The sequence below is a fragment of the Nilaparvata lugens genome, chromosome 11 (genome assembly GCF_014356525.2).
Source record: "Nilaparvata lugens isolate BPH chromosome 11, ASM1435652v1, whole genome shotgun sequence".
Lineage (NCBI taxonomy): Eukaryota > Metazoa > Arthropoda > Insecta > Hemiptera > Delphacidae > Nilaparvata > Nilaparvata lugens.
This window is the reverse complement of record NC_052514.1, coordinates 3,230,362-3,249,955: the sequence shown is the minus strand read 5'-3', so window position 1 is coordinate 3,249,955 and position 19,594 is coordinate 3,230,362. Positions and strand designations below refer to the sequence as shown.

General features: G+C 33.2%; 2 protein-coding genes across 2 annotated transcripts in view; both read left to right on the top strand.

Annotated features, from left to right (window-relative positions):
- LOC111051789 (ribosome biogenesis protein BMS1 homolog) overlaps positions 1 to 19,594 on the top strand; it is a 71,154-nt gene that overhangs the window by 35,844 nt on the left and 15,716 nt on the right. Inside the window, 4 exon segments of the mRNA XM_039438171.1 lie at positions 849 to 1,037; positions 9,366 to 9,496; positions 10,299 to 10,407; positions 11,954 to 12,269. Of these exon segments, the coding sequence (XP_039294105.1) occupies positions 849 to 1,037; positions 9,366 to 9,496; positions 10,299 to 10,407; positions 11,954 to 12,269 (745 nt within the window).
- Positions 5,796 to 8,815, top strand: LOC120353526 (ribosome biogenesis protein BMS1 homolog). Its single transcript, XM_039437423.1, has 2 exons — positions 5,796 to 5,980; positions 8,718 to 8,815. The coding sequence occupies exons 1-2, from the start codon at positions 5,816 to 5,818 to the stop codon at positions 8,754 to 8,756; spliced, it is 204 nt and encodes a 67-aa protein (XP_039293357.1). The 5' UTR covers positions 5,796 to 5,815; the 3' UTR covers positions 8,757 to 8,815.

The window sequence follows — 19,594 nt, the reverse complement described above, 5'->3', positions numbered from 1 at the left end:
CAATATGAGAGACTACCAGTGTCACACAGCTTCACGGGAAAGAATTACATGAACTATCGGCTTGAGATAACAGTAAAAGTTGCGACATAAACGCCCTATACCATGGGATATCTACTTATGTTATTGTTTCTCTATGATAATATTTAACCATTCTATAATATATTAGTGTAACTAAAAAATTATTCATCCAATAATTAATGGAATACTTCATGAAATGTACTGAATTTTGTACATTTTTTATTAACAAATAGCTATTAAAGATAAGAACTTGAAACCGGTGGCATTGTACTTCAATTATGCGCAAATCTCTACATTTCATACTACTTTAGTGTCATTTCAAACTGCCTTCACTGGTCGTTTCATTGTTTATTGATTCATACAATAAGTACATCATCAAAAATGATAGGGAAAGAAAAAATGAGGTAACCTTCAAGCTAAAATAATAATAATAATAATATCGTGTGACCTGGCTGGCTCAGGTCTGGTGTCAGAGTTTCAGGTCGCAACTGATCAATTTCAGGGCCTCTGACATGACCTAACGACTGCTTTTTAGGCAGCCGGGACCGACGGCTTAACGTGTCCATCCGAAACACGGGAGTGGCGCGAGAAAAATATCTTGCCCGGGCTGGGATTCGAACCCGGGCCTTTGGACCTTCAAGCCGAGTAGCAAACATGCAAGTGCCAAAACACCTGCCACAATCAGGTTTTAAGGGTATAGGCCCTGCTTTCTTTTAAGATTGACAAAATATAATAGAACTTGATAAATTTTAGCATCTCTATTTCCCTTGGAATCATCTCTCCCGATCTTCTCATGTTATTTATGGTTAAATTGTGTTTGTGTGTTGCAGTTGAACAGGAAACAGTTCGAGGACATGGATGATTGGCTGCGAGTTCAGTTGGAGGGGTTCCGTGCCGGCCTCTATGTGCGGATCGAGCTGGATGGAGTGCCCTGTGAGCTGGTCACCAACTTTGACGCCACCTATCCGCTCATTGTCGGCAGTCTGCAGCCGGGCGAGGAGAATGTCGGCTTTGTCAAGGTCAGTAAGAGCAACAACACATCAGGTGTTCTCAGAGTCGGCAGGACAGGGAATCTCTCCAATTGGCTGATTGGGTCGACTCCTAATATGGTCTCACCCTTATTCTAATGTAACTCAAGTTTTCATATTTAAATCTGATTGAAATTTCCACAACGTTAGTAGACAGAAGGTTGATTTCCCGTCTTTCGGAGGAGACGATAAGTCGTCGGTCCTTCAGAATCGGCAGGGAATCTCTCCAATTGGCTGATTGGGTCGACTCCTAATATGGTCTCACCCTTATTCTAATGCAACTCAAGTTTTCATATTACATCTGAATGAAATATCAAATTTATTTATTTACCAATTCACTAGAATATTCACAAAATAACACTTATCAATAATATACATTGGTGTGGCTGGAAAAAGAAGCCTTGAGCTCCAGCCACGAGTTCGAAAATATTCTTTAAATTATTTGTACATTTGCCGTGGTAATATTCTAAAATACAAACTAAAAGATAGTAAACCAAAACCAAAAATATGTATAAATAAAAACAAAAATCAACAAGCCAATAATAGAAATAGGTAGGCTAATATAGAAATTATAATAATAATAATAAAAAAAAATATTCCTTTTTCAGGTAATAAAAAAAAACCAAGTTTAAATTGAGCGTGTTAAAAACAAGTTATAATTATAGTAATTTAGTTTTCGATTTTAAAAAAGTAATTCTCTTTTACCCAGGATCTTATTTTATTTAATTTATTACTTGTAATTTTATCCCTAATGAAATCGTCTGGTATTCTATTTATTAGCTTATCGCTCTGGAACTTGAATTGATGATTGCTGGTTGTCAATGCAGTGAAATTATACTGTAAGCACTTACACTTGCTGGTCTTAAATTGTAAGTGACATTGCGTTGAGTAAATAGATGTGTATTCTTATTTATGAATATATTAAGTTTGTTATGTACGTTTGGCGAAGCGTTGGTAAGTTTATCTCATCAAATATAGTCTGCTAGGATAGCGTCTTGGTCTTCCTAGCGCAGCCCTGATGATATGCTTTTGAATAGTAAAAAGTTTATTGAAATGGGTGTCAAAGACTGCTCCCCATACTTCTATATTGTAGTGGAAGATTGAGTGAGCATATGCATTGTAAATTGTTCTGAGAATGTTCAAGTCTTTCAATTGATTAATTTTGTAAAATATTGTAATCAAGTATTTTAATTTATAACAAAGATTTTGGATGTGAATGTCCCATTTAATATGCTGATCAATCGTAATTCCTAAATATTTCATTGACTTAACTCTTTCTATAGTTGAACAAGTACAGTTGGAGTGTCGCAGTTATGATTATGTATTATTAGTTTTAAATGTTCTGAAGGTTGACCGCTTCTATTAGGCGAAAAAGTTATATATTTAGTTTTTATTGTATTTAATGTTAGAATATGACTTTTTAACCACGACTTGACCACTGAGAGACCGCGATTTGCACAGTTGAATGTTTCATCCCAAGTTGAGCCAGAAAAGATTAAAGCAGTGTCATCGGCAAAAGATAGAGCAATACCATTCGGAATGCGTAGTTTCAATAAATCATTCACATAAATCAAAAACATAAGAGGCGATAGTACAGTGCCTTGTGGCAGACCATAATCTTTAATAATCTGGATATCAGTTTCCAAAATTTGGGTTCGATCCTTCAAATAGCTTGCGAATAGTTTTTTTGCTATCCCCCTTATTCCACTATTTTCCAACTTGTTTAATAAGATAGAATGTGGTATTGTATCGAACGCCTTCGCTAAGTCACAGAATACAGCAAGTGTTTTTTTATTACTATTGAAATTTTTGTCGATTATACTTGTCAAATGTAACACAGCATCCTTGGTAGATTTACCTTTTTGGAATCCATACTGGTTGCCCTCAATAAATTTATTTTTTTCAAGAAAATTCAACAGTCTTGCTTTTATAATTTTTTCCATGATTTTAGACAAGTTGCTGAGTAGACTAATAGGTCTATAATTTTGTGGATCATCAAGTTTATTGGATTTAGGAATCGGTTTTATTAAGGCTACTTTAAATTTTTTGGGAAAATATCCTAGTAGAAAGCATCTATTAACTATGAATTCAAGAGGACAAACAATATAGTTTGAAATTTTCTTTAGACATATGCTACTTATGCCATCCGCACCTGGAGAAGAGTTTGGTTTTAGCTCATGAATGTATTTATTTATTTCTGTAACATTGGTTGGGCTTAGAAAAAAGCTATGTAAGGTTCTAGGTGAGATTGTTTCGGGAATTTCAATTATATTATTTTGAATTAGGTTTTTAGCATATTTCTGGCCTACTGTTGCAAAATGTTTATTTAGTACGACAGCTTCAATTCTAGCTTCAAATTCTTTAGTTTTGGTTTTGGTAATTTCTTTTATGCAATCCCAAGTTTTCTTAATATTACCTTTATAATTGAGAAACTTTTGATTATAGTATTCAATTTTTGCTTTTTTGATCAAAATGTTCAGAGTGTTTCTATATCGCTTATATTCCTCCTTCAATCTAATATTAAATGGTTCTTTAGTCAGTTTCCTATGCATCTTGTCTCGCTTTCTTATAGAATTAATAATGCCCTGACTTATCCATGGCTTCAGTGGTTTTCTTTTATGAGGTATCTTAAAAGATCGTGAGCTAAGTTTAATGTGGTCCGTGAGTGTATTTATAAAAGCATCCACTAACTCATCAATGTCTTCAGTATTGCTATTAAATATCTTATCCCATCTTTCTTCTTCTAAGCTACGACATAATTTTTCATAATCAATTTTGACTATATCATTAGTCGATGAATACTCTTAGTTTTTATGTTATTCTGATTTAAATGGATGGTTGTGCAAAAATGATCAGTAATATTTGATTCGATTACAGTTGCTAATATGTTTTCAGGATTTATATTCTTATCTTTGAGAAATATATGATCAATACATGTCTTAGTATTATTTTGAATTCTTGTTGGTATATTTATGTAGGATTTAAATCCATTAAATGAACAGCACTCAAGTATTCGTTCGTTAGATTGCAATTTTCTAATAGGTTCAAATTCATGTCTCCTAGCACCAAAATGTATTTCCATTATTAGTATTTTGCAAAAGAGAGTCGAAACTGTTTATGAAATCAACAATATTAAGTGAAGGTGAGCGATAGACAGACAACAGCGTATACTTCTTATCTAGAATGTGAATGTAATTGCAATCGAGTTAGCTTTATCTATTTCTAAATCAATCAGTTCGAAGTCTATGATGCTATTGTCAATAAACAAGCAGATACCATCGCTTCTTGAATATTTGGATTTTTATATATAGTTCGTATCCATCCATAATAAAATTACATTGAGAGTCCTCAGTTATCCATGTTTCTGATAAAATTATCACATGAATTTTGTTTCACACTGGTTCAGGTAACATATAAATTGATCAAATTTTTATTAACACTCCTTATGTTCATATGCAATAGTTGAGTAAACTCTCTGTATTACTATTTAAATAATTATCCGGCTTGAAGTTAGCAATATCTTGAACCTCCAGCGTATCATAGATACCAACATCAACTGTATCACCTACTTCAAAAGGCATTGGATTGGGTAGAAAAATAAAATAACAACTTCGTTACTCATGAAAAATTCGGCTAGCCACCTACTGCACACGATAAGATAAAGATTTATATTAATAGGATAATGGAGTCTTACCAATATTGAAATCCTAATTATTGACAATATTGTGACAATGATGTAGAATACAATTATTTTATTGATAAAATATTCAAATCAACGTTCTTGTTTAATTGTTGGATCTCGGCTCTAATAAAGCTGTTTGGAATCATTCTATATAAATTTACAATAAACATAGTAATAAAAATGATTGAACGTTTCAAAATTGCGTTCTATATATATACCTTTGGCCGTTCAAATAAAATAATACCAAGAAGCCATCTTTCAATAAATCAATCAGCAAAGACAAAAAACTAATCTCGCTTGAATTCAATTTTTTAACAGTTTTATAATTATTAGTGATATTGTATTCTCAGATACTATTTAACCATTCTATAATATATTAGTGTAACTAAAAATTATTCATCCAATAATTAATGGAATACTTCATGAAATGTACTGAATTTTGTACATTTTTATTAACAAATAGCTATTAAAGATAAGAACTTGAAACCGGTGGCATTGTACTTCAATTATGCGCAAATCTCTACATTTCATACTACTTTAGTGTCATTTCAAACTGCCTTCACTGGTCGTTTCATTGTTTATTGATTCATACAATAAGTACATCATCAAAAATGATAGGGAAAGAAAAAATGAGGTAACCTTCAAGCTAAAATAATAATAATATCGTGTGACCTGGCTGGCTCAGGTCTGGTGTCAGAGTTTTCAGGTCGCAACTGATCAATTTCAGGGCCTCTGACATGACCTAACGACTGCTTTTTAGGCAGCCGGGACCGACGGCTTAACGTGTCCATCCGAAACACGGGAGTGGCGCGAGAAAAATATCTTGCCCGGGCTGGGATTCGAACCCGGGCCTTTGGACCTTCAAGCTGAGTAGCAAACATGCAAGTGCCAAAACACCATATTCGCTGCCACAATCAGGTTTTAAGGTTATAGGCCCTGCTTTCTTTTAAGATTGACAAAATATAATAGAACTTGATAAATTTTAGCATCTCTATTTCCCTTGGAATCATCTCTCCCGATCTTCTCATGTTATTTATGGTTAAATTGTGTTTGTGTGTTGCAGTTGAACAGGAAACAGTTCGAGGACATGGATGATTGGCTGCGAGTTCAGTTGGAGGGGTTCCGTGCCGGCCTCTATGTGCGGATCGAGCTGGATGGAGTGCCCTGTGAGCTGGTCACCAACTTTGACGCCACCTATCCGCTCATTGTCGGCAGTCTGCAGCCGGGCGAGGAGAATGTCGGCTTTGTCAAGGTCAGTAAGAGCAACAACACATCAGGTGTTCTCAGAGTCGGCAGGACAGGGAATCTCTCCAATTGGCTGATTGGGTCGACTCCTAATATGGTCTCACCCTTATTCTAATGTAACTCAAGTTTTCATATTTAAATCTGATTGAAATTTCCACAACGTTAGTAGACAGAAGGTTGATTTCCCGTCTTTCGGAGGAGACGATAAGTCGTCGGTCCCGTCTACCTAAACACTAGTCGTCATCTCTCATCATCATCCCTCACTCATTTGAGACGTAGAGAGTGGTGTGGCCTTAACCGGTTCAGGACGCAGGTGGGAATGTGTGCTGAGCTGATGACAGCATGGGGATACACCTCTGATCCTCTGTGCCAATGTGGACAAATTCAATCAATGAACCACCTAATATCTGAGTCTCCATAACACTCCTATCATGGAGGGCTGACAGAAGTTCATGATGCTGGAGAAGAGGCATGTCATTGCAATGACGCATGCAATTGATAACTCAGTAACATAGTACTTTCACCCCAATGTTAGTAGACAGAAGGTTGATCACTCACAGGTGTAATATTCAAAGTAGTGGGGGGAACGCCAGAGTGACGTCACGTGTAGTAAGGAAGTGATCCACAGAGTAACCACACTGAGCATACAGTTTTTTCACTGTAGCTTCAAATACATCGTCGTTATTCGACGCTAATGAATTCGAAGCTAATTTCTTTGAGAATCTCCTGCTTCATTGAGTCACCATGTCTGTTTTTTTGTTAAAACGTAATTGAAAACTCTTGACAGAAAGTCCTCTATACTCACTGTCGAAATTTTTTTTGACGGAGCGAACTGAGGTCTAACGTTGAGTGATTGGACGACACGACTGGGTTTTTTAAAATTAAAACTTTATTAAAACTACAACTACAAAAAATACCGTATTAAAGAATTTCGGGAGCCGAGTTTTCTCGTCAAGTGATTGAGTAGAACTGACTAAAACTAATTAATTGAGACATAAAGAAGACAATGCATAGTCAGCTATATTCTATAACAATAGGGTTGTATACTACTTCTGTAGATATTTATATTTATTAAAATTCTAGTCGACGGTTTTGCATTTCTCTTTATGTTTATATTTATGTTTCTATGTTTCGCATTTACAGCGAAACGCAGCAATAGATTCTCATGAAATTCGATAGGTATGTTCGTTTTTGAATTTCGCATCGACATATATAGAAGGTTTTTGGAAATTTTGTATTTTAAGGATAATACAAAAGGAAAAGGAGTCTCCTTTGAACGCCAATATTACCGTAAAAATCAGACTATAATTATTCATCATAAATCAGTTGTTTAGTGGACTATAATACTACCCGTTCAAAAACATCGAACATCTTGAAAATGTATCTTTCCATCAACGTTAGTAGACAGTTGACTATAATACTACCCGTTCAAAAACATCGAACATCTTTCCATCAACTTTGTAGACACTTGCAGCCAGACCTGATAACAGCGCTCACACTCACATTCCGGGACGACACGTCACGGTACGATAGGACAGAAAGCTCTATATTTATTTAGGATTTTTTCTAGACATTTTAAATTGATGAATTATTTATTAATGTTTGAGAAAACATAACAACAGGTCAATGTAACTTACTGATCGCGATACTGTTCACAGAACTACTAGTATATGGATAGGGATACAATTAGTAATTATTTTCAACTATACGTTTCATAATGTATTAGGTTGGCAATAATTTTAGTGTGTGAGAATGTATTTGAATTATTTATATGCTTGTATCATTTATATATGAGTTGAATCAATCATAATAAGTGTTTTTAATCACTTGTTGTAGTGTAGATACTATGTTAATAGTTATTTGTATATCTAGAGTGAAAAGTACGACTTTTTCTCCCTGTGGGAAAAAGTTTGAAGCCCGAGGCAAAGCCGAGGGCAACAATTTTCCTGAGGGAGAAAAAGTATTTTTTGCTCGTGATGTACACAACATTTTTCCTCCATCTACATTTTTTTTATAGAAACTGCAAATAAAATTATTTTAATAACTCACGTATTGGTGACAATGTTTCCTAACAACATAACCTAAAATCTAAAACCTAAAAACCGGTCGGCTGATTGGCACTGCCGATTGCGCTATCTATCGGCTAAAGTTGTAACAATTATATCAGCTGAGCAGCTACCAAAAATGGCTGACTCCAGATAACGCGTTTCAGATTTGAATTGCAGATCAAAAATATTTGTTGGCTGGTATTTTGAATAGAATAAAATATTTTAAAAATTGTATAAATTTTTATCGTCTACTAATATTAAGAATATAATAATTATCATACAAACATATATTTCATGAGTTGATCAAATTTCTTGTTGTGGTATTGAATTTAGTTGACTCAATGACATACACCTCTATTACGCTTTCTCATCTGAGCTTAGACCTTCTAACCTATTACAATGTGAGTTTTTCTGTTTTTTACTACCTAGAGCGAAAAAGTGACACTTTGGTAATATATTTCAGGGAGTAAAGTAAGTACTTTAGACAGTAGGTGGAGGAAAAAGTAATTATTTGAAAAACACTTACTTTTCTTGGAGTATTGAGGAATGTATTTCACTCCTGAAGAGGAGCTTCATCAGCCTGTTTTTAATAAATGTTTTAATTTTTGTACATTAAAGATTTTGTGACATTTTTGATTGTATAATGTATATACTTGAAGGAATAAAACCTAATCTTTTCTATTCTTGTGTTAACAGGCCAGAGTGAAAAACACCGTTGGTTCGAGAGAATTCTGAAAACCAATGACCCACTTATTCTATCATTGGGTTGGAGAAGGTTCCAAAAATGGCTGACTCCAGATAACGCGTTTCAGATTTGAATTGCAGATCAAAAATATTTGTTGGCTGGTATTTTGAATAGAATAAAATATTTTAAAAATTGTATAAATTTTTATCGTCTACTAATATTAAGAATATAATAATTATCATACAAACATATATTTCATGAGTTGATCAAATTTCTTGTTGTGGTATTGAATTTAGTTGACTCAATGACATACACCTCTATTACGCTTTCTCATCTGAGCTTAGACCTTCTAACCTATTACAATGTGAGTTTTTCTGTTTTTTACTACCTAGAGCGAAAAAGTGACACTTTGGTAATATATTTCAGGGAGTAAAGTAAGTACTTTAGACAGTAGGTGGAGGAAAAAGTAATTATTTGAAAAACACTTACTTTTCTTGGAGTATTGAGGAATGTATTTCACTCCTGAAGAGGAGCTTCATCAGCCTGTTTTTAATAAATGTTTTAATTTTTGTACATTAAAGATTTTGTGACATTTTTGATTGTATAATGTATATACTTGAAGGAATAAAACCTAATCTTTTCTATTCTTGTGTTAACAGGCCAGAGTGAAAAAACACCGTTGGTTCGAGAGAATTCTGAAAACCAATGACCCACTTATTCTATCATTGGGTTGGAGAAGGTTCCAAACAATTGCCGTCTATGCAAAACTGGAGGATAATATGAGGCATCGGTATGTATTTTACATATTTTATTCGTATTTTTACTAATTTAATGATGTATCATGCGGTGTTTGGCAGTCATGTGCAGTATGGAGTTCTTATCTGGGGCCATTCTCCGCATGCCAATGACATCCTGCTTCTTCAAAAGAAGACACTGCGGATCCTTACATACAGTGACTTTTTGTGTAGTTGAGAAGTTGATAGTGTGGTAATTATTCATATTAAATAAAAAGGCTAAGAAATTGTCAAAAACCACAGATTTATTGACAGAGCGAAGTGAGGTCTAAGATTCAAGTCGACGGTTTTGCATTTCTCTTTATGTTTATATGTTTGAATGTTGCCCATTTACGGCAAAACGCCGAATGAACGGTTAATATTACCTCAAAACCTGTATCTGCTACCGTCTATAGAAGGCATTGTCAAGACAGAGGATCGGCAACGTTGTTCTCCTATCTTTCTCCATTGCCATTATATCGTGGACCTCACTATAGATTTTTTGAACTACTAAAAAATTCTATTTCGAATGTTCCAAAACATATTTTGCAAAATTTAACTATTTTTCAAAGTTTGGGTGAGGAGTTCCTTATAGAACTTGCTCTTCTCTCCTGCTCATAATTATTACATTAAATTTGTAATTGTATGAATAAATAAATCATGATTAAAAAGACTTGAGAAATTGTCAAAAAATCCATTTTATCTTACAATATCTCAAGTCTCTTCAACTATAAAAAAAGTTCCAGAACATCAATATTCTCTCTACAAACTTAATTAAATCATGATTAATTATAATATTATAATTTTTGTTATTCTCAGAATGCTGAAGTATACACCCCAACACATAGCTTGTATGGCGCATTTCTGGGGACCAATCACAAGGTCAGGAACTGGTCTACTGGCTGTTCAGGATGTAGCTGCTAGACAGGTAAATAATAATCCATAATTGACCGAGCAAAGTGAGGTCTAAGATTCAAGTCGACGGTTTGGCATTTCTCTTAATGTTTGAATGTTTATATGTTGCGCATTTACGGCGAAGCGCGGTAATAGATTTTCATGAAATTTGACAGGTATGTTCCTTTTTTAATTGCGCGTCGACGTATATACAAGGTTTTTGGAAATTTTGCATTTCAAGGATAATATAAAAGGAAAAAGGAGCCTCCCTCATACGCCAATATTAGAGTAAAAATCAGACTATATAATTATTCATCATAAATCAGCTGACAAGTGATTACACAGATGTGTGGAGAAGCCAGGCTATTGCTGTATTTCCATAAGGTCTATAGTTTCAATCAGGTACTTGTGGATGAGTATACTGCGTGAGGTCCACTGTTCACAGAACTACTAGTATAATAAAGGAAATAAAATTGCTTATACACACAAGGGATAGGAAAATCACGAATGACTCATCATCACATCTGAACTACTGGACTGATTAACTTGAAATTTTGCATATAGATTCTCAATTTACTGAGGATGGTTATAGGTCTGTTTAAATTCTTCAGGATTTCAGTAGGTCAAGTTTTCAATTAGATCCTAGCGGAGCACGGGTTACCTGCTAGTAATATATACAGAAGAGTGTCCCACGAAAGGAACAGCCGAAGACAAATAGCACAGAATAGAAAGTCGGCAAAAATCCGCTAACTTGAAAGAAAGTTCAGCATTGTAATAGTAAGATGAGAGGTTCGAATCACTTATGATCCGGGTCAATTGATCTCGTTCACTGCCGCGAGCCAATCAAAAGACCAGGATTTTAATTTCTAACAAGATGGCGCAGTCACGTGATGTGATCTTGGTACACTTGAGTCTTTGCGTCATGTAAAATGCATTGTTTCGATTGATACTCTTCATTCTGTATGTATTCTGTAACAATAGATTCTACATGAAATTAGCAGCAAAAAATGTCCTGTTAAGTTGAATATCGTGCCCTTAGTTTTCAAGATATAGGCCTATCGATGTTTCGATATTTTTTTAAAAATAAACTTCAATAACTGGAAAACTATCAGTCAAAATTCAATTCCATGTATATGGTTGGAAAGAGGAAGAAATTTTCAATAAGATTCATAGCCTATAATTTGTTTGTTACTTTGTCGTTTTTAAACTTTTTACGTGCGTTCAAACTTGTTTAAAGTTTGGCTTTGAACTCTATTGATTTATCTGCAGTCTGTCTCCAGTATACATTAGAATTGGGACAGTTTTGAGCTTGAACCTGTGGCACTGTTCTGAAATTTGTTAAATTCTGAATGTTTTAATAAATAGATGAATAAACTTTTTACGTGCGTTCAAACTGTTTAAAGTTTGGCTTTGAATTCTATTAATTTATCTGCAGTCTGTCTCCAGTATAAATTAGAATTGGGACAGTTTTGAGCTTGAACCTGTGGCACTGTTCTGAAATTTGTTAAATTCTGAATGTTTTAATAAATAGATATCCTTATAAATAAACATAATTTTAATATTGTATCATTTTTTTGCAGTCTGGCTTCCGGATAGCAGCAACGGGAATCGTGCTGGATACAAACCAGACGACAGAGATAACAAAAAAGCTGAAACTGACCGGAGTGCCTTACAAAATCTACAAGAAAACTGCGTTCATCAAGGACATGTTCAACAGTAACCTGGAGGTGGCGCGCTTCGAGGGCGCCCGCATCAAAACTGTGTCCAACATTCGCGGTCAGATCAAGAAGGCCGAGAGCAAACCTGAGGGCGCGTTCAGGGCCACTTTCGAGGACAAGATCCAGCTGAGTGGTGAGTGCCAATTTCAGATGACATTTCCAGTCATTCATACAATAAGTATATCATCAAAATGATAGGGAGAAAAAAATCTGGTGAGGTACACTCACACAACTTTCCTTGCTCATTGATCTATAAGCCTCATTCTTAAACGAGGATAATCTAGGGGAATAACATTATGCCGATTGGCGGCTAAATAATTTTATTAAAACTACATTATTATACTATTGTTATTGTTTTCAGAGTACATTTTCCTTTGTTTGTATTATGAAATTTGAGGATTTTTTAAAAGTTGTCAAAACAGCTGTTCTACAAATAAAATATCGACGTGTGTTCTTTTGAATAAACTGCTCTACCCACCTACCTCAAGCACGAGAAGGAGGTTACAATAGTATATTTCGCACCTAGGGCCGAAAATGAGATATTTCCGGCTCGAAATCGGTTTTAAGTCCGAGGCCGTAGGCCGAGGACTAGAAAAGATTGAGAGCCGGAAATACATTTTTGCCCATGGTGCGAACGCTATTTTTCGCCACACCAAAAAAAAACTTCCCAATATCTAAGAAATTAAAAAATAAATAAAATTCAAACAGCCTATTTTGATAGTTTGAATCTTGGTTATGACAACTTTCACTGTCAATTAATTTCAATATTACTAATTAATAATTTACAATAGTGACAATATTTTTATACTATTAATATTTCGAATAATTGTTTGAATTTTTATAGCTCGCGCTTTGCGCCTGGTGCAATATCTCATGGATAGATGGATGAATAGAATTTTCATTACTATTTTGAAATAATGTGATTAAAAAATTAATATAATTGCATATTTCACAGTTTTGTCTCAAAATATATCTAAAAAAATTGATTGAAATTTAAATTACGGTAACTAATATAAAAAATAGCTAATAAAAGTCGAAATTCATCGACAAAAAAAAATGTCACTGACCGAGGTTCGAACCCAGATCAATGTTTGTAATTCTCTGAGCTTTGAGGTTCTGATGTATTACGCCTTTACGCTCTCGGCCATTGCGTATTGATGATAGAAGAGGCCTGTAAGTCAAGTAACGTATGTAGGCTACTATAATATAGTGTAGGCCTATAGCGGCAAACTTGAAGCCGGTTTGCCGGCATTTTCACAACAAAATATTGCTCTGAAAATAGTTAAATCATAGAGAAAACATTCGAAGATTCAATCTTGAGTGGGCCTAATGTTTTCTCTATATGGTTTGATATTAAAGAAAAATTATCTAAAAGTTTTAATAATGAATTACGGAAAAATTACTAGGAATTTTTCAGTCAAGGCTGAGTTTCACCAGTAGGCTTACCTTAAACTTTAGATCTCTGCTGTATTTTCCTATTATTATTGTTGATTGTATTGCATTAAGAAGTGGAATTCGATAATAAAAAAGAAACAATTATTACTCTACCTCACTTTTAAATATTGATACAATTATTGTACTTTGATTTCAAATTCGATTCTTCACTTTTAAAGACTTGCGATACTTACCTTTCTGACAATGGACAATGCAGCCAACATTATATTGTTGAGGCTATGGAGATATCATCGTATTCTATTGTTTGATATCAAAAACACAATAATAAATATTAAATTATGAAACAGTAATTCATAAAATATATTAAAGACATGATACCGCGATTCACGATACATAATTATATAGATTATTAGAGTCGTTATGAGATTATCTCTATGATTTTTGTGAGATCGGACACGATCAGCTGTTATTCAAGGTCATTTTACAGCCCTAGGGCCGTAAAGTTTTACCGGCCTGGTCGGAAAACAATCACTTTCGGCCTCCATATGACGCACGTAAACCAGCTCATTACATCCAAGTGTGGCGAAAAGTAAATTTTCTCAAGGATGGGGTGGACCCCCTGTTAGTTTCTCAGGGAGGGAGACTCATGCTAGTTAATAGAGCTGATATACAGGGTGATTCATAATTATGGTAAAATATTTTAATAGGTGATAGTAGAGGTAAAAATAAGAAAAAAGTTCATATAAACATATATCCATAAACGCTTCATTAGCGAGCTATACAGGGTAAAAGATTTCGCCCGGAATTCAGTTCCTCTGGTGAAATACACCGATGCTGAATTGTTTGGGGACTAGTTTTTGAAAAACTTATGCTGAATTCATATGGAAAAATATCTGAAAAATTGAATAAAACTAGTCTGGAAGCTGTAGTGTGAGTAGTTTTTGAGAAAAAAGTTGAAATATGCAAAAAATTTAAGTAGAAAAACACAGACTTCTACGTTTGATGCCCAATAACTTTCTTTAATGACCAGTAAACAAATAATTTTAAGAAATAAAAATTGTAGAGAATTTGATTCTGAAAAGAATTATGTAAGCTGTGTAAACTAAATTCAAATAAAAGTTGAATAAAATGTATTCTTATTTAGTACATTACACCATAACAATTTTGTTGTTTTATGAGGAGAGAACTAATAACTCATAGGTTGTAGCTGATTGCAAATAAAATATTCGGTTTTTTATGAAAAGTTTTTTTTTTTATATGAAAGTAGCATATCTAAATGACATTAAACTTATACCAAAAGACTAGTAGATTATGCCATTAAGCCTGGGAGGAAGCTCAAACAGAAGTACATGATCTCCTATGATTCCTGCCCAAATGTTTACTGAAAACTGATGTTGTGGAAGATTAGGATTGATGGCATGAGAATTCTCAGCTGCCCAAATATATTGGTTGTGGACATTAACGATAGCTGTTCTTGTAAAGTGTGCCTCGTCGGTAAATAAAACGGTTGTTAAAAAGTTTGGGTAAACAAGTTTTACTAAAAACCATCGGCAAATACCAGCACGGGGAATACAGTCTCGTGGCAATAGAGTATGAACTTTCTGGAGGAGGTATGGATGTAATTTTTGCTATTTTAGTATCCTCCAAATAATAGATTGATTGACATTAAACTGCACTGACAATAATTCTCTTGTGCTCTTCTCTGGATGTTAATAAATTTCATTAAGAACTTGTTCTTCTAACTCAACAGTCATAGTAGATCGGGGTCTGCCTGCAAAAATGTGCTCTTTGGATATCAAAGAATCTGTTTCAGGCAGAAGTTGATGAATAGTGGCAAAAAACCTTGAACTTGGACATATTCGGTTAGGAAAGTTCTCTTGATACAAACGTCTTGCTTCAGTACTATTACAGTAGTGTCCCACTCCATACATTAAATGCATGTCAGCTAATTCAGAGTATGAATAATGTCTAAGATTACCTGTCATTTTTTAAAAAGTTAACACTCAACACAAGAGCAAAGTGGAATGGTTACAAATAACTGGTTAATAGATTAAACAAAAAACACAGCGCGGTTACAGTAGGCCTAACTTACAGTTTTTTTTTTTTTTTTTTGTTCAACAGTGAGCTAAAATATTTCTGAAGATAATTTTCAGCTGATAATAATTTCATTTGAATATTTTCTTATTTAAAACATAATAAATCAGCTGTTTTGGAACAGCTGTTATTAAAATCCATGTTTTATTTGCAATCAGCTACAACCTATCAGCTACAACCTTTCCTTAAACGGTTGGAATAGCATATAACACCTATCACCTAAGGAAAGTTGTCGGCTCCAATAAAATAGATTCTTGATAAACTGTGAATGGATCTATTGCCTATGAATGAGAAATCCAGTTTTCAGAGCAAATTAACTTATAATCTTCAGATGAAAATTTTTGCAAAAACACAGAAATATAAAACGAACAATAACTTACAAGCCTAATGATTTCAGAATTATTACGAACTAAAAAATACTTATCTAGTTTACAGTTGAAACACAGTGGCTATTGGCTTTACTACACTAATAGCGAATTTTGCACAAAAATTTATATAAACTTCAATCTAAAACATTAATAAATTCATTTAAACAGACAATAACTCAGAGCACAAAATTATACAAGCAACAGCCAGCCATGTTTTTCAGAAGAAGGTCCAACAGGAAAAAGACACAAGTTGCCAGTCACGAAAGACAACGCCCTCTTCAATATCGATCTTTACAGACACGTCAACACAAAATTATAACTTATAAATTTAGAATTCACATTCTACATCTGTTCTCAATAAAACTTTAATTTGAAAATGTTATTTTAAATTTTTATACATATATTCTATTCAAATAAACGATTTATTTAATAATTTGTTAACCCTACCTCGGTGACATTATGGAACAATGCAACAAACATTTACGATAATAAATTCTCCGTCAAAAAATTTGTCCGTCTATTGATAACTCTGACATTTACTATAAAGTTCCATAGATCTCGAATTGAAGATTCGATTCCAATGTGAGAAGAAAAATGTAATATTACAAATACCCCCCTCTTGACATAAAAAAATTTTACTGTTTGAAAATTTAAAGAAAAAATTTACATTGACCCTAATGAAAATTGTTGAAATTTAAATTTGAGAACAGTAACAATTTTTTCTAGAAAAACATTACATGTCATCCAAAATATTGAAAATTATTATAAAAATTCATCAATAGCGTTTGTTATATGTTTCCAAACAATATCTCAAAATATAGAATATCAATATTACTTTTGATTTAGCTTTATAATTTAAAGAAAAATATCTCAACAGAAAGTTTAATATGTAAAGAATAGTTTTTTTGAAATTGCACATAAATTTAATAGATAGAAAAATTTAATTTTTATTGCATAAAAAAATTTAGTATGTTGAATGAAAAATTTATTATTATTATTATTTTTTAAATGAATTGATGAATTGTTACATTTAATTTTCACATAAAATTTCAATAAATCAAAAAATGTTCATTTCTTTCACTATTGATGCGGTTGATTTTATTGATGCACATTTTGGAAAACAGTCCGTTAAGGCACTCAGTATGATTTTCAGTTAAGTGTGACTCCAATGTGATGACGTTAAGTGTTGGGCTGATCTGGATGCACGTAGTGTTGGGCTGATACTTGTAGTCGACTGCTGCATACCAAACTCGATACAGAGTCACATAAATTTTGTATCATATTTGTAATTATACAATGTACATTTCAGGCTTGAAATGACAATGTAATTCATTTTTTTGGAAAAGAGATAGACGCTGCATACAGGATTAATTTAGGTGAGGATTAATTTAGGTAAGGTTTGGTTTTTTGATATTTTCATCTTTCAAGGTTTAGAGTTCTGCATACAGGAATAATTTAGGAGAGGATTTTTTGAATCAATTCTTTCATGATACTGTGACTGTTCTTCTGAATTCAAAGTTGTGAATGTGAACATGGATGGCAATTACCTCCAGGTAATGCAGTAGTGTTGAAGTTTGAGATACAGAGTCAGCAATAAGCATTGGCATTGCTATTGGCGTATGCTTTGGTGTCGGCTGTGGCATCGGCGTTGATATTGGCATTGGCGTTGGCGTAGCTATTGACATCAGCACAGGCATCGGCGTTGATTCTGGTGTTGGCATCAGCATTGGCGCAGGCATTGGTGTAGCTATTGGCATTGATTTTTGTTGTTGGCATTGGCATTGGCGCAGATTTTTTGGCATTGGCGTAGCTATTGGCATTTTGCGCAGGCATCGGCATTGATTTTTGTTGTTGGCATCAGCATTGGCGCAGATTTTGGCATTGGCGTAGCTATTGGCATTGGCGCAGGCATTGGCATTGATTTTTGTTGTTGGCATCAGCATTGGCGCAGGCTTTGGCATAGTTATTGGTGTTGACATTGTTGTTGACATCAGCATTGGCGCAGATTTTGGCATCAGCATTGGCGCAGATGTTGGCTTCGGCGTAGTTATTGGTGTAGGCCGCAGCGTTGATTTTGGCGTAGATATGTCACACTAGTTCGAAAATCACCCAAATGTTCTTAACACTCTTCATGGCGTTCACTTGTTACTGATTTCGAGATTCACATGATAACTATTTCAATGTTAATGTCTGTGCTGTACCTGTTATCTTAAAATGCTTATAAACTAAAAAGAAAAACTTGATTAGGCTATCAATACAATCTAATACACATAAAAATTATTTTAAGTATCTATGAAATTGAAATTTGTTAACATCTTATTATACAGTCAGCAATACATAAATTGTGAAATATGGACATATCAATGATAAATTTAAAAAAAAAAATCATTCATTTTCATCTATTCACTGTTCAAATATCAAAATTTTAATCCATTCTTCAAAATAGAAATAGAATTTCATAACACCCTGTATCATTATCAAAATTGTAAAAAACAAACATCATAACAACACAACAAAAATTTAATTTCAATACATATTTCAATAATTTCAGACATTTGGTCTTCTATTCAATCATTTCATGATATATTTGCATTTCATTATTAATATAACATTTCATTTATAGCATGTTCATTTCACATTTATGATTTATCATTCAGGGTTTCAAAATTATTTAGTTTTAATTTTGTTCAAAAATTGTATAAAAAGCAAATTATTTAATATTATTAATCATCGTTTGTTGGATACTATAGTTTATTTCGACTCTTCAATGTTCTAAACACAAACTACATTTCATGACAAAACTTTACTATCAATCATTAAACAAGAAACTATTCAAAACATCAATAATATTTTGCTTCAAAGGCAAACAATATTCATAAGTAATTATCATTTTGCATCTATGGCAATCAACATTATTAATCATTAATTTGCATCTATGGCAATCAACATAAGTAATCAACACAAAAAATATTATCTCATTACTGCCTCTCTAAGTCATAACCTCTGTTATTCCTTCTTTAGGCAATAATGGGTTTCCATCTCAAAAAACAATCACATACCAGCAAAATTCTAATCAACAAACCCCACTAAAAATTCTACATACACTCCAGCATCCATTTCAAACGATAATCAATCATATCAAAATTTATAGAACAAACAGTTTTAAAATTTGAAAAAAAATATCAATTACAAAACACTTTAGAAAAATTTTAGCCTTTAACTCATTTCAATTGATAATATAACACAACGTTTTAAATTAAACCAATTATTTTTTAAAATAATTTAAAATTTAAAGACTGTATAATAAGTATAAACATTTCAAGATTATAATACAAAGATGATCAAGATGAAATACTGGGTAAATAAGTTCCCTAAAAAATACAAACAAGAGAAAAAGAAAACTGGGTAAATAAATTCCCTAAAACAATACAAAGAAGAGAAAGATTAATAATGGGTAATAAGTTCCCTAAAACAACACACACAAAATAAGTGATACATGATGAAAAAATATACCACAAGCAAACAATTATTTACACAACAATGGATAGATTTTGGAAAAGTTAAGTTTTATCAACAATTAAAAGATTAGGAAAATAAGCTACTATTTCAACTTCTAATATTATTTCAGAAAAAATACAAATTTAAA